This window comes from Dromiciops gliroides, chromosome 2 (genome assembly GCF_019393635.1).
Source record: "Dromiciops gliroides isolate mDroGli1 chromosome 2, mDroGli1.pri, whole genome shotgun sequence".
NCBI classification, from domain to species: Eukaryota; Metazoa; Chordata; class Mammalia; order Microbiotheria; family Microbiotheriidae; genus Dromiciops; species Dromiciops gliroides.
In genome coordinates, this window is record NC_057862.1 from 382818541 (window position 1) to 382835018 (window position 16478).

General features: G+C 38.7%; 1 protein-coding gene across 3 annotated transcripts in view; it reads right to left on the reverse strand.

The window, feature by feature from the left end:
* CDK5RAP2 (CDK5 regulatory subunit associated protein 2) overlaps nt 1-16478 on the reverse strand; it is a 153807-nt gene that overhangs the window by 82338 nt on the left and 54991 nt on the right. For all 3 annotated transcript variants that reach the window (XM_043983832.1, XM_043983831.1, XM_043983830.1), the window contains exon 12: nt 12633-12851. In XM_043983832.1, the coding sequence (XP_043839767.1) occupies nt 12633-12851 (219 nt within the window). The remainder of the gene's footprint in view (nt 1-12632; nt 12852-16478) is intronic.

Consider the following 16478-nt stretch of genomic DNA (forward strand, 5'->3'; position numbering starts at 1 on the left):
TTCCTTTAGCACATCCACCCAATCCACTGGAGGTTTTCCTAAACATCCTTCAACAATCTCCAAAAAGCAATGCAGCAGTAAGCTAGTGCTGGGCTATCTCTTGCTCTCCCCACAGAGCCCATCCCCTTTTCCTAGCAGATGTTTTTGGTCTGCTCTCTTTTAAGTCACTTTTTGCACACAAGTTACTGTAAGAAATAGCACTGTAGTCTATTTTTCCCCACTAGAGTGGGTATTTATCTTTGTGTTAGCCTTGGTTCCTAGAGTACAAGGTGTTATTTTCATGCTCAGTAAATGTTTGTTGAATGAACAGTAAGGAAATCATGAACAAATTTTTCTAACAATAATTCTTTCCTATTGACCAAAATATTCTTCTTTCCATAAACAGATGTCTTTTTGATACACAATATTTCAAAGCTAGGGATGTTCTGTAATGAGTGCTCAATATGTCTAAGCTAAAAATTCTTTTGTAATTAAGACATATTCTTAAATCCATCATACCACAAATTCTTCAAAATATGTCCTATCCCAAAGGACACTGTTCTGACTGAAACCAAAATAATAATGCAGACAGATTCAATAATCTAAAAGAGTAGAAGTCGGAAGTTCAACTCTCCATTGTGTCACCAATTTGCAGCATGACCCCAATCTGCTTAGCAAAGACTGGAAATAATTTACATCTACCTCTCCTAAGGTTGTTAGGAAGAACTGAAAGGAATGAAAAACACTTTATTAAGCAATTTACGTTGCTCTTTATATTTGCAATAAATTTGTATGCTCTCCTTGAAAGATCATTCAATTTTTACCTTTTAATTTTAAAAATGTTTATATAACACATGAAATAAAGATTGTGTGCTCTTCATGTGTGCAGTAATTACAAATCCACTTAAATAATTTTCTGGACTCTTCCTTTCTTTATGCAAACTTACATCAGTACCTTATTTTAGATGGCTGGTTCAACCTCTATTGTCTGGGTATTCAGCACACATTTGTTCCTCCTTCCTTTTCATTTGATTTTTAAAATTTTAATTCAACCACTTAGATTAAGGAACTTCATCCATTTTAAATAAAATGCATTAATGTCGTGCTACACTTTTCTCATTAACACACCACCGTCAGAATTTTCATAACGGGAACATACAAGTTTTCTTTGTCCACTTGTTCGCTGTTTGCAAAGATTATATTTTGAGTTTCTGTTTCTAGTAACAAGAATATGGACTGCAATGAGATATTCATGTTTTCTTTTCCTGTCACATATGCAGACCACGAATGTTCATTGTGAATAATGCTGACTAGTTCAAAGGGGGAATCTATAATTGTCTAACAGAAAATCTTTCTGGGAAAAATAATCAAACCTGGAATCATAGAATGTTAGAACTAGAAAAGGACTTAAGAGTTCTAATAGACCAACCCTTTCATTACAAATGGGAAAATTAAGGCCCATAGAGAAAAAAATTGATTTATCCAAGGCCACATAAATTGATGAAGAGTTAAGTCTACTTAAGTCTCCTGATTCCCTGGTCAGTGTTCTTTCGACCATTCTGTCTTTCTCAATCTCAAACTAATATATAAAAAAACTTTGAATCAAACTGAGGTTCCCAATAATTAATTTGAATATTGATATTCTAGAGATTCCATTTTATCATGAGCAAAAAAGGATAATTAGAAGTTTTAAAAATAATTGTTAGGGGCAGCTAGGCGGCGCAAGTAAATAAAGCACTGGCCCTGGATTCAGGAGGACCTGAGTTCATATCTGGCCTCAGACATTTGACACTTACTAGCTGTGTGAACCTGGGTGAGTCACTTAACCCTCACTGCCCCACACACACAAAAAAAAGAAAAAAGAAAATAATAATTGTTAGATATGTACTATGGTCCTTAGTCCTCTCCATTGTGACTGAATTCATTAGTACCATCATCACAACAGAGCTCAGTGACCAACAAGAATAATCAATTTCAAAACAAAGAAATTATAATTTTCTCACAACTGATGAACCATACCCAAAACCTTACTGAGATTTCATGTCCAATGCCCTCATTTTATAGGTGAGGAAAATGGAACCCACAGAAGTTAAGTAACTTGCTTCAGTTCATACAAGAAGTGACAGAGCTCTCATTTGAACCCAAGTCTTCTGACTCAAAATCCAGTGTTCTTCCACTATACCATTTCTACTTTGTAAGGTTTGGTGACTATTTTCTTGACCCCACTTGAAAGGGGTTCGAAATCCAGTCCAACTGTTTTCTTTTGTTTTTCATTCATAGATCTGTCTTCCTTATGTTCACAACATTTGCTCCTTATAAGGGATACAAGACTGGCCTAGTATAAAAGGAGATCAGAACAGTTTGGATTAACAAGCCAAAGACCCGGGCCTTTTCTACAAATTCCTTGGGCCTAGCAGTCCATGGATATGATGAAGAAAAGGCAAAGATGATTTCATGGTAAGTAGTACTGAGAGGATATGTATGCTGAAAACTGCCTCAGAAGAGAAAGAACAGCTACCATGGTAACATTAATAGTGCCTGCCTTGCCTCACCTCTTCTACTTTGCACAGGTGGAGTTATAATAAGCAATATGTGTCAGTGGAAGGTGCAGAGACTTCAGCTCTTACTTTGACAGAGGAAAAAGAACTTGGAATTTGTAACAGAGAATGGTTTCTAAATAGTGTCCGGCAGTCTATATTAATTATTTATTTTCCTAATATTCACTTGGAAGGCTCCCATAACACAGGTGGAATAAGTCACCACCACTATCACCACCACCACCACCACCACCACCACCACTCGCCATCATCACTAACATTTACATGGTGACTATAATGTGCCAGGAAGTGTGGGAAGCACTTTAGAAATACTGTTTCACTTGATCCTCACAACAACCCTGCGGGAGGTAGGTGCTATTAATATCCCCACTTTACAGATGAGGAAACTGAAACAAGTAAAGGTTAAGTGATTTGCCCAAAGTCACACAGCTAGTAGGTGGTTGAGAGTGGATTTGAACTCAGGTCTTTCTGACTCTGGGAAGAGCACTATATCCATTGCCCTTCCAGGTGCCCCGAAAAACAAACTACTGTTTTATCTTTGTATCTCCTAAGGCACCTACCTAAGTGTTCTTAACACAGAAGGCGATTCTTTATTTCTTTCTTTGCATTGGTGAGGGCATGGAACACTACCTGTGTTGTCAGTCTCACCTGATGTGTTGATAAACTTTATTGAACTGCTTTTTTTCCTCGTTTTCACTTGTTACATGAAATGACTCACTGCATGAAGGTGGAGGAGAAACATATTCAAAAATAAAAGTGATGCGGGGCAGCTAGGTGGCACAGTGTATAAAGCACTGGCCCTGGATTCAGGAGGACTTCAGTTCAAATCCGGCCTCAGACACTTGACACTTACTAGCTGTGTGACCCTGGGCAAGTCACTTAACCCTCATTGCCCCACCCCACCCCCCAAAAAATAATATAAAGCATTTGTTCAATGGATAAAAAAGAAAAATCACATTCAATAAATATAAAGCAATAATCAGACTCGTTTCCCCCAAAAGATGATAATCTCAGATTACTATTAAATGTTCTCTTTTGGTGCAGCGTAGCAGAAAGCTGGACAAGGAAGCAGAGAACTACATTTTAATCTAAACTCTGCCAGATTGATGATCTTAAATAAGTCACTTCCCCTCCTACTAGTTTCCTAATCTATAAAATAGGTGTGTGTGAGTGTGTGAGTGTGTGGGTGCGTGGGTGGGTGGGTGGGTGTGGGTGGGTGTGTGTGTTGAGGGGGAAGGAAGGAGGTTAAATGATCTCAAGAGCGTCCTTTGGCTCTAATAAGAGGCAGCATGATGTTGAATTAAGCAATCTGGATAGAAAGTCAGAACACCTGGGTTCAAGTTTTAGTTCTACCACTTATTAGCTAAGTAAACTTGGAAAAGTCCCTTCATCTCTCTGGGACTAGTTGCCTTACCAGTAAAATGGAAAGAAAAAAAATGTACTACTAATCTCTTAAAGGTGCTGACAAGAAAGTTGTATGTTGGTAGTAAAGCACCAGAGAAATGTGAACCACTATTTTCATGAACTCTAGTTGTACCAAAATACTCAAGTGTTATGAGTACTACTCTCAAATAATATTTATACTGACACATATTGCTTACTAACACAAAAGCCATACTATGATGCACCTCCCTACCACTGTGCCTTCACTTCAAATTCATTCCCCTTTCCCAGAATGCCCTCATCTCTTTTCTATCTATCCAAATCTTGACCAACCTTTAAGGCCCAATTCAAGTTGCACTTCTCCCAGGAAATTTCTCCTAACTATTCTACCTTTCACTGATTTGCCTTTCTTCAGGGCTTCTGCTCTTCACTACTAAATTACAATGCCTTCCGTAGTTCACTGTTTCATTGCCTATGTCTTAGTCTTTTTCTACACATCCTCCTCCTCACACTAAGACTAGCAAACCTAGGGCTGAGTAGTTCTTAATAAATACCTATTTGATTTACAAAGTGAAATTCTGGGAGATGAATAATGAAAACTAGCCTGGTCTTTAAAAATTGGTCCATTCAACGTGAAACACAACCTTCTCATATTTTGATGTAAAGCTGGCCTATTTTGGGTCCTTTCCAAGAGGATTTCATGGCTAAATTCTACTTGATATAACAATGCAGGTTATACAAGACCTCAGGAAAATAATATTAAGTGAACAACTGAAATTTCCATGCTTCCTGGAAATTCCATTTTAATACCCTGTTAGAAAACTCTGGACCAAAAGAGAGGAAAAAGTTTTGAATGTTATATCTATCTCTTTACAAAAGTAGAACTGTTGATAGAATTTGAAAAGAGACCATACATACATATAGGATCCTGGAGTTTTGCATATCTACATAAGAAATAAGAGGCCATAGCCTTGATTTCTTTCTAAACTGAATTTGTTAAACTTTATCTCTGGTCAGGTAAAGAAGAGGAAGGTTTTCATCCATCAAATTTTATCTTACCAAGTTTCTCTGTCAGAAAGTTGACCATCCTTCCCAGGGACTGCCTTCAAATATTTGCACATAAATTCACTCCGTAGAACTATCATTAATTTTAAGATACCCTCTTAAATTATCCCCACCTAACCAGCAAGAAATAAATCAGTCAGTCCATAAGCCTTTAGTGAACATCCCCTAAGTACCTGGCCCTGCACTAGGTACTTTAGAAAATAAGAAGAGGCAGCATTGTGAAAGGGAAACAGCAATGGACCTACAGTTCAAATCCCAACTCTGCTGGTCAATTATAGCCACAAACCAAACCTCAGTTTCCACATTTGTAAAATGGAAATAACAAGACATTACTGACCACACAGTACTATAATGAAGAAAGCAATCTGCAAGCAGCATTAAAATGTGAACTATTACATGGAAGAACCATCAGATACAGCTCCTGACCTTAAGAAACTTATAAACTGGGGGCGGCTGGGTGGCGCAGTGGATAAAGCACCGGCCCTGGATTCAGGAGTTCCCGAGTTCAAATCCTGCCTCAGACACTTGACACTTACTGGCTGTGTGACCCTGGGCAAGTCACTTAACCCCCATTGCCCCACAAAAAAAAAAAAAAAAAGAAAAGAAAAGAAAAGAAACTTATAAACTGATTTGGGAGAGAAGACTAACAACAAAACAAAAACAAACTGCCCAAAATCTTCAAAGATAAAGGACTTCCCCAATGTGAGTACTCACCAAAAGTTCTACAATACAGACTACAACCCCACTATGACTTAGATGATCTTCAAGAATAGCTGCAATTGAAAAATTCATCACCCTGCAACCACCTTTGTGATGAACCTCTCTGAATTGAGCTAAGCAGGTCCTCAGGTGACATACAGTCTTCAGTTCATCACTGGCCTATCCAAAGCCCTTCCAGTTTGTATAACCTGTCAGAGCTGCTGCTCTACTCGCATAACATCTAAGAACACAAGTCCACCTGCATGTCACTATGAGAAGCTCCAGTGTAAGACTTCAGTGATACATAGGCTAGAATAAAACCAACTGCATAGACAGGCCACAAATATGATAGAGGTAGAGAAAAGGTAGATCAGCAAGGCTTACAAAGAGGGAAAGTGGTATAAAGGAATGTGTCCTGGACTAACAGAGGACTTAGGCCTGATTTTTGCTCTACTTACTACCTCTGATGGAGATCTTTAAGCAATGGCTAAATAATCAATTGTCAACAACATTATGAGAGGGAATTGCTTGATCAAGTTTAGATTAGAAAGATCCTGAGGTTTCCTATAGTTCTTAGATTCTCTAATACCTGTGTGACCTTAGGTAAATCATTTAACATTTCTGGGCCTGAGTTTATTCATTTATGGTTTTTGGGGTTTTTTTTGTCTTTTTGCAGGGCAATGGGGGTTAAGTGATTCGCCCAGGGTCACACAGCTAGTAAGTGTCAAGTGTCTGAGGCTGGATTTGAACTCAGGTACTCCTGAATCCAGGGTAGGTGCTTTATCTACTGCGCCACCTAGCCGCCCGAGTTTATTCATTTATAAAAGATGATTAGACCAAATGGTCTCTAAGGTATCTTCTAACTTTAAAACATCCACACTCCTATAATCTTTCACCAGATATTCTAAAGAAACACAGAGCTCCTCTGTTATAATATTGAGAAACACAAACCTGAAACAGGACAAAAGATTCTAGCCTTCAAAGTCCCACTATACCTCAAAAGATGCTATTCCAACTTTAGATGGAATTAACTGATGGGAGACTCTTCAAAAATGATATTGGCATGTGAAGTGCCTCCTAACCCCTTCTCACAGACCAGTGAAACACTTCAGCATTACTCCAAGAAGAGTGCTTTTGACTAGCTCAGTCTGGGGAAAAAAAAAAAACAGCTTGAAAGGTGAAGATAAGCCCTTTTGTGAAGAACAGAGGTTACCCTGGATGCTGGGGGAAGAAATTTACTTTTTCTTGCCTTGACTGGTCAATGTGAACCTCAGGAAATCTTACTTATTAATTAGATGTGCTAACTAGATGACGGTAGACTGGTACCATCCTTAAGGACAGGGCCTGATTTTGTGCTTTGGCCTTGCTTTGTAACCCCAGCTTTTAGCACAGAGCCTGGCACTGGTTGACTGACTGATGACTTGCCACAAGAAGGACAACTCTGCATTTCCATTGGAATTAGGCTTTAAGAGATAGAGTAGGTTCAAGTTTCTGCTATGACATTGACACTCAAGGCACGTATGACCACAAGCAAGTCACTTCACCTCTGTGACCCTCAATTTCCTCACCTGAAAAACAAGGGTAATAACACTTACACTATATCTAACTTACGAGACTATTGTGGAGAAAATTTTTGGTAAACACTAAAGCACTACAGAAAGGTTGGCTGCTATCCTTATTGTTGTCATTTTAGTAGTAGTAGTTCTGAGTTAGTAGCTACCATATACTTAATACGCACCTAACCTGGCACCCAGAAACTTAGAAGGGGCAACAACATCCCTCTTAAAGGAGGCTAGGATTTGCAATGACTGAAATTCCTCCAACTTAGCATTAAAGACCACCTTAGACTGATATAAAATCCTGATTGTCATAGCTACACATCTGATAAATAGCCAAGAGAGGTATTAACCTTTGTTAAAGCTCACTTCCTCAGGTTTATGGTCTGATACACAGTTAACAGAAATGCAAAAACACTTTTTAAGATGCCACGTTCAGATGATTATTTGCCAGAAGATGTTCCTAATGTTGTCACGATCTTATTTCCAAAAATCCATCAACCAGCATGAGTGTGAGAAATGCACACAAGAGGTGTTCTGAGTCTAACTGGCCTAAAATTAAAACTGCTTCCGTCAATGTACACTAGATTAGCCAGCCGGGTGAAGGGTACAACTTTAATTAGATTGTTGGTCTTCAGCCAGCAGATATGCCTCTCCAGAGCAAAAACAGCCAAGTATTGAGGAACACACTTGTCAGGTAAGTTGACAAAGGCTCCAGTGACAGATGAGGGCATTATAAGCCAGTCAAGGGAATACTCTCTAAACTGATTTCTAATAAATGTTGCTTAAAAGGGAGAAGAAAAACAATGTGACTTGCTCCCATACAGCACCAAATACTGAGAACCACAGTAAAAGATCACACATCTGAGAGAGCTGAGGACCTCCCCTTCACTCACAGGATAAGCATCATTCGTCCCTGCCCTCTTGTTCCAGACATCAGAGCAAAGAGGCAAGTGGAAGTTTCAGAGGGAGCCAAGGATCTGTGATTTCTGGCAGCTCCCCATTTCCAGCACAAAGAAGCTGTGACACTAAGTGAAGCTAAGAAAGAGACTGGGAAATGCTGAATGAAAAGGCAGCTCCCGAGCTTGCTTATAGGGATTTGGGTCCCTCTGGTGGTATAAAATTACATTATGCTTTAAATTTCCTTTTTAAAAAGATTCTTTTCAACAGAGAAATATCCCCATATTTTTCAGGTTGGTACAAAAAAAAGACCTTAAGAAAAGATGATCATATATTGACCTAATGACTAGAAACCTGCCAGCTTCCTAAAATCAAATCTAAGTAAAACGGCTCAAGTGAATTGGGATTTTTTTTTTTGGTGGTTTGTTTTTTAAACTTGGGGCTATTGAAAATCATCCAAAAGTACATAAATTCATTTTTCTTCTTGAACATGATACACTAATGGCTACTGGAGGGCTTCAGGGTCATTGTGATGAAAATTAAATCACAAAATCCAAGACTACATATAAAAATCAAAGAAGAATCAGAGACTGTTAGATCTGGATGGGACCTTTGAACAGAATGTTAGAATATGAAACACTGAATTATTAGAGCACAGAAAATAGTGGGACTGGGGAGAAGCTTAGAACATAGAATACATAGAAGGGTCCTTCAAGATTATCTAATGCAACCTCCAAAAATGGGCCACTAGATGGCACAATGGATAGAGCACTGGCCCTAGAGTCAGGAGGACGAGTTCAAATCTGGTCTCAGACAGGATTGACACTAGATGTGTGACCCTGGGCAAGTCACCTAACCCCGACTGCATCAAGCATCCAAGCCCATCTCCAGTCATCCTGATATATATCCTACCACTGGTACCAGATGGCTCTGGAGGAAAAAGTGAGGATGGTGACCTTGCACAGCCTTCCCTCACTGCAATTCAGTTCAAGTCATCACATCACAACAATGCCAGAGTCCTCTTGGAGAATGAAGGACAAACAACAAGAAAAGCAACCTCCTCATTTGAGTTAGTGGCAAAGCCAGAGCTAAAACCTGGGCCCCTTAACTTCTAACCAGACCCACTCACTGTCCATGACTGCGTGCACTGACAATGAATGTTTTCTGAATCTAGGACACATTCGAAGAACTGCTATTTGACTTGCATTCTTATTACTCGCCTCTGCATGTGCGTGTCACAAGGCAGAGAGCCTGTTAACAGAGGGTCTTCACAATGAAAGTTTTACTGTATCGGATGCAAAATAGGAAGAAGGACTGGAAATCAAGAGACCCGTGCTCAAATCCAAGTTTCTGGATGTCCTCACAACCTAGACTGAAGTTAGCATAGAAGTACATTATGCATTATGTGGGCAAGAGGTCTCTCCTCTCCTTCTCTGGTTGTTTGTATATTAGTGGACAAAAATGTCATCACAGGGCAAAAGTCACAGACATCACTCCAAGGAGAGTTTAAGGCCTTTCTTGGCATATATATGTATATATATACATCCCTCTTTTCCTTTGCCTACAACAGCACAGATCACTGAAAGGTCTTGCCTTTAATCCACATGCAGCAACATCTGGTGAGTAGGAGGCTCTTTAGTTAATTAAAGTGCCTAGTTAACTGAAACAAGCTGAAAAGACAGATAAATCTAAAGAACTGTATGTTCTCCTGCTGCATTCAACATGCAAAACAAAAACCTTGGCTATATGGAAAGATTCCACGCCATTTCCCAAGCCCACAAATCATTGGAGCACAATTCTTAAGCCTGGTCAACATGATTCCTGGACAGTACAAAGGTTCTTAACCTTAAGGTCGTGAACTTGTTTGTTCTTTTAATAATATGATAACTATTTCAAATGTAATTGGTTTCCTTGGTAATCTTATGTACTTTATTTTATGCATTTAAAAGTATTCTGAGAAGGGGTCCAGCAGCTTCAACAGACTGCCAAAAAAGCCAAGAAGCAGCTCTGCTTTAGAGAGATACAGAACTGCTGAAACAGGATGAAATACTCAACTGTTCTAGACATGAGCAAACTCAGAAAATACTGGGTCAGCAGAAGTTAAGTAAAGATCTTAGCATTAACCTACACTGTAAGAAAACTTATGCAGAAGGGAAACTAACGCGCCAAATTCCATCTTACTCTAAAAACAACATTCTAAAGATCTTTCAGATTTGTAGGGCTACAAAGAACCTTAGAATATAAATGGACTCTTAAAACAACCTTAAAATACATAATGTTAGAACAACAAAAAGACAAAAACTTACAGCTGAAAGAGACCTTGGAAGCCACCTAACCCAATTCTTTATTTTACTGATAAGGAAACTAAGAACAAGAGAAGAGTGCTTCCCAGAGAGTTACCCATTTTCATGGCAGAGCTGGGTATAGAGCACAGTTATCCTGGCTCCTGGCCAGTGTTCTTGCCACTAAACAATAATGCCTTTCACCAAACAATACAGAAATCAAACAACAACTACCATGGTTGCTCTGATAAAGTATTTTTGCATTCCTCTACCTAGGTCAGTAATACATGATATGTACCAGTCTCTTCCACCCATCCAAGATTAGCACAGAACCCACATCTTCCATGAAACATTCTGCAACTACTCTAGTCCACAGTGCTCTTGACTTTAACTTTTATAGCACCATATAATCACTTTTATTTCACATACTGTTTTGTACCACTCACAAATGCTTTCACATATATATCTTGTCCTTAGAAGTCACACAATAATGGGCATCTTCACCTCAGAGGCTCAAACTCCCTCCTGATAACAGCTGAATTTAGATGGCACTTTTCTATTTATTGCAAAGCACTTTCACATGTATTCTCATCTGTCCCGTACAACAACCCTTTGAGTAAGCTAAGTGTAAATATATATATATATATATATATATATATATTATATAGATGAGGAAACTGAGGCTCAGAAGGCTTACATACTGACTGAACCATGGGTAAACAAGAAGAACCATTTTAAAAGGACATAGGTATTTGTACTTAGAATGTTTCCTTTTTGGTCTGACAAATTATTTCAAACTAGATGAATGTGATCAGTGACAATAAAAATATCAGGAATTGTTAATACTTTCTTGATTCTTTTCAGAACTATAGACTCCTAGAGTTGACAAAAGAGTCAAACAGAAAGAGATCAATGTAGCCTGCAGACACTAAGTGCAGAACTCAGCAAACTACAGTCCATAGACCAAATCTAGCCCTCTGCCTGAAGGATAAAAATGGTTTTTATGTGTTTCAATAAAGTTTTAGATTTGCCAAAGCCTAATCTAGTTCAACCAGTTCATTGCACAAATGAGGAAACTGAGACTTAGAAGAGTCAGTCAGCTTTTGCTCAAGGATCTAAGGCCAAATCCAAGACTTGAACTCAAGTCTCCCAAAAGTTAATCTAGTGCTCTTTCACTACATCAGGCTGCCAAACAGGCCCTTTACACTTTACTTATTGTCTCCATGGCTTCAGTGACTTAGCAGCTCTCCAACTTTTTGTGCTCATCACAATTTTCTTTGTCATGAAGAATGGAGCCTCACTAAATGGTGAAGCCAGCAATACTACAAGAGTCTGGGGACTTACATAGGCACAGTTTCCCTTCGATAATAATAGCAACTTTTGCTGAGTTATTTATGAGTTTAAGGTCTGATGGGCTTTTAGGTAAGTGTTTAAGTCTAAATGGTGTTTCATTTATATTTTTTAATATTATGCTCACTATAAATAAAATTTATATTAAATTTTTTACAAATTTTCTTTTATCTGCAATAACATGTTTCCAAAATTTCATATCACACCCTTTGAGAGCCACTGATGTGAAGAGAGATATACAACAAAAGACAATGTTACTGAAAATTCTTAGTGTAATCACATCCTACCATGACATCAAAAATCACTGAAGTCAAATAAAATTTAATTTAATTTAATTTTAAAAAGGGGACAGCTAGGTGGAACAGTGGATAAAGCACTGGCCCTGGAGTCAGGAGGACCTGAGTTCAAATCTAGCCTCAGATACTTGATACTTACTAGCTGTGTGACCCTGGGCAAGTCACTTAAATCTCATTGCCCCGCAAAAAATAAATGAATGCATGAATGGATAGATAGGTAGATAGATAGATAAATCACTGAAATCAAGAAACCATGACTCAAGGGTCTGCTCTAACAGTTTCCAGCTATGTGACCAAGTAACTTCATGTCCTGAAGCCTCAGATGCTCCATTTGTAAAGTGAACAATTAATAGTACTTATAATACCCATCTCATATGGTTGTTGTAAAGAAAACACTTTGTAAACCTTAACATACTCCAGAGATGTAAGTTATTATTTGATGGTGTTCAAAAAACCTATGTTGAGATTCTAAAGAAGAGGTACAAACAGAAAACATAAAAACCCGCTAGCGACTGCACGCCAATATGAGAACCCCATTGAAAGGCAAGAAGAAGCGATAACCACATTGATGGTTTTGTCTCCATGACTCTTCTGTCGTCGGGCTTCATCCAACTCCTTCTCTAACTTCTCCCTCTCATGCTGAAAATCGTCTATGTCTTGATTAAGCTTTTCAATGGTTCTTTGTAGCTTATGGTTATCAGTATCTTTCCTCCGATTTTCAGCATGCAGCTGTGCTAAAAGGGTTTCTTTTTCCAGCAAAACGGTTTCAAAATCATCAGCCCCCTGAAAGAGGAAAAGAAAATATCCACAATCAGTATTAGACAACTCAATCTAAGCTCCTACTTTATACCATTTCAAAGGATTTAGGGACTGAAGGGACAAACTTAGAGATACCTAGTCCAACACCCTCAATTTTACCACCTGAGGCTGAGAGTAGGGAAATGACTCACCTAGAGCTGATGCTGGTATAAGTAACTGAGCAAGAAGGTACTCTGACTACAAACCTATACACCAGAAAGGAGTAGAGAAGAGGGTACATGGGAGCTGGAAGGTTAGCTTTATGCTTCACAGAGTTTAAGATCCATAGGAGAAAGAGTGGGAAGGAATTTGCACAAGCCCCTTCCATGTATGAAGCAGTCCTATGTGGCCCAGAACAAGCCACTTTCTCTGCATGAGTTTCCACATTTATAAAATAGGGATGCTCCCTACACTGCCCTCATGAGGTTTTCAAATCATTCAACTAACATGTATCAAATTAAGCACCTGTTATGTACCAGACTGTACTAAGATTGTTGAAAGGATTAAGAAACATGTAAAGCACTTTATAAGTAAATCAAAAGGTGCTACAAAAATGCCATGTATCATTATTAATAGAGTGGAAATAAAATGACTGTCATCTGAAGAGTAGAGATGGATTTAGGCTCTAACAAGATCACTCTGTGATGGGCTTGGGGCAAGCCAGCAAAGGTTAAAAGTTCTGAGGAGAGCAGTTGTCAACATCAAAAGGCCTATGTGAAATGAAAAGATGACAGCTTCAGCAGAAAAGATCTCTATGAGGGCTAAGTGTGGTAAGAACACCTGTCCTTGAGAAACTAGACTGACACTTGGGATTCTATATACTCACAGGAGACAGAAAGACACAAAAGAGCTCAGGGTCACAATGGAGATGGACAGGAAGGCTAAGACAGTTGTCTAGGGTACACAGCCTATGTGAGTAGCTGACCTCAGCCTCCATCAATATTAAGCTGTCAGTTTTCCCCAGAAAAAGGTTAATTCACAGTTAACCCTTTAAAGGACTATAATTTTAAAAGGGCAGTCTGCTGTTACAGGCCTGTTATCAAAAGTCCCAAGAATTTTGTTATATGTTCACTTGAGCCATAAATTAGAATGCATCAGTGGAGACTTTGTTAACCCCTTCTAAGGTGAAAACCAAGTTTTATGGGAGCATCTGCAAGCATGTGTGGCAAGATACATTTATCAATGTCACACACACACACACACACACACACACACACACACACGTGCACAAACACACCCACATCCTCTAAGATAAAGTATAAACTGCTCAACCTTGTACTTAAAGCACTCTGTAACTGAAACCCACCTCTGTTTCCTAATTTCATGTCTATCCTTCATGTACTCTTGAGTCTAGTCACTGGGCCAGCTATCTATTATTGCCCTTAAAATATACTCCTTCAAGGACAGTGCCTTGCACATGGTTAAAGCTTAATAAATGTTGGTTGAATTGAATAAAATAGAAGTTGTATTCCCATTTTACAGGGGAGTAAACTGCAATATTATAATTTCACATTCATAGTCTATCTACACAGGGTATACAAGTTCAAGCTCATTCATTAAATATTTATTAAGTTCCTCCTATATGACCCTGAACTAGACACTGGAAATGGTAATACAAAAATAAGAAAGTTTCTTTCCTCAAAGAGTTTATATGCAGGGAAATGGGGATAAGGGAAGGGAGGAAGGGCAACACAGATGACACAAATAAGTAATTGCAAAAAAATACAAGTAATTTTTCTTTTGGGGGGGGGTACACAATTAGGGCTATCTGGAAAGGCCTCTTCTTGGAGGAGGCACTGGAGCACAGGACTGAAGGATGTTAGGGGTTTCGAGACATGGAAGTAAGGAGGGAAAGCATACCAGATATAAAAGATTGCTTGTGCAGAGGCACAGATAGGAGAGATGGAATGAAGTACCAAGTAAACAATGAACATTGTGTTTGCTGGAATGGAGAGTTGTGAGAGGGAGAGTGAAGTCTTAGCAGCCTAGGTTTGAATTCAGTTATGAAGGCTAAACTGGGGTGTTCCTAACTTAAGAAGCAACAGAGAGCGGCTAAAGTTTGTTGAGCAGGACAGTGGCATGGTGACTAACTTTATGAATGGATACATAATTCCTTGTTATAAGAACAACTGTCCTGCAACTCCTCCAGTGGTTTTACTGTGTGTTGTAAGATGTAAAAATTAAATCCAGACTACAAATTTGGTTCATAGTAAAAGTAATGGGTCCGTATCATACGGCTTTGGAAGGACAGATCCATTTTACCTTTAGATTTTCTGACTTGCTTTTGCTTTTTTTTTCCCTTTTAAAAAAAAAAAAAAACAGACTGGTCAGAGAGCTAAGATTACACTTAATAGTTGAATCCTATTTTTTCTGGTCAAAATGTAGCATGTTTTTAAAGCTGAAGTGGTATGTTTTACCTTGCATGGAAAATCAAGTAATCACTTGTTACAGTTATAACTGAAAGGGATGAGGTATTCTTTTTTTCCCTTTTTTTTTTTTTCAGGGCAATGAGGGTTAAGTGATTTGCCCAGGGTCACACAACTAGTAAGTGTCAAGTGTCTCAGGGTGGATTTGAACTCAGGTCCTCCGGAATCCAAGGCCAGTGCTTTATCCACTGCACTACCTAGCTGCCCCCAGATGAGGTATTCTTGTAACTATTGTTTTCCTTTTTAAAATGGATTGTGGAAGAAGGAAAAGAAGACTATAAATTAGAATGATTATTGAGATTTGTTATAAAGGTTTATTAGTTTCATCATTCCTCTTAATAGCAAGACTTTAGGTTGATTTTTGTCATAAAATTCAAGGTGAGGCTTATCATATTTCCTTTTTTATTTTTATTTTTGGACTTAATCTTCAATCATGAACTGCATTGGAGCTTCTTAGCCATCTGCTGGTTATAGTGGGTATTCATAGTTTGTCCTCAGTTCAAGGCTCTAGGCACATACATTTCATACAGATACCTGTACACCTGCCCATAGATGCATCCATACACAGATCTGTATACGTAAATGGATGTGCAAGTAGATAGGTGTCTATACAGGCAAAATCCTGGAAGGTGTGGATAAAAAGCCAAAAAATAAAACCATCTCCACCCTCAAGGAGTTTACATTCTATGAGACAGGGGAATATATATATATATATATAGACAAGTTAGGAAACATGAAGTAATTTCAAGAGAGAGGGCTCTTAGCTTAAGAGGATCAGGAAAGAACTCCTCTAAGAGGTGGCACCTAAGCCGGACTCTGAAGAAAGGTAGGGAGTACATCCTAGACATGGGAGATCATTTGTGAAGGCAGAGAGAGGCAAGAGATGGAATACAGTCTAAGAGCAATAGCTAGCAAGACAGTGTGACTGGAATGAAGAGTGCACAAAGAACAGACTCACAAAATTAGGAAATATAGGTGGGAATCAGTTGCAGAAGGCTTTAAATACAAGGTTGAGCAGTTTACATTTTATCACTATGGAGATGACAGGAAGCTATAAAATATTGTGTAAGGGGGAAGGGAAGGGTCGGATCTGTTCTTTAGCAGTATCAATTGGTAGCTGTGTGAAGGATATACTGTATAGAAGAGAGACTGCAGGGAAGGAGGGAGGGGGCTGCCCCACAGGGTA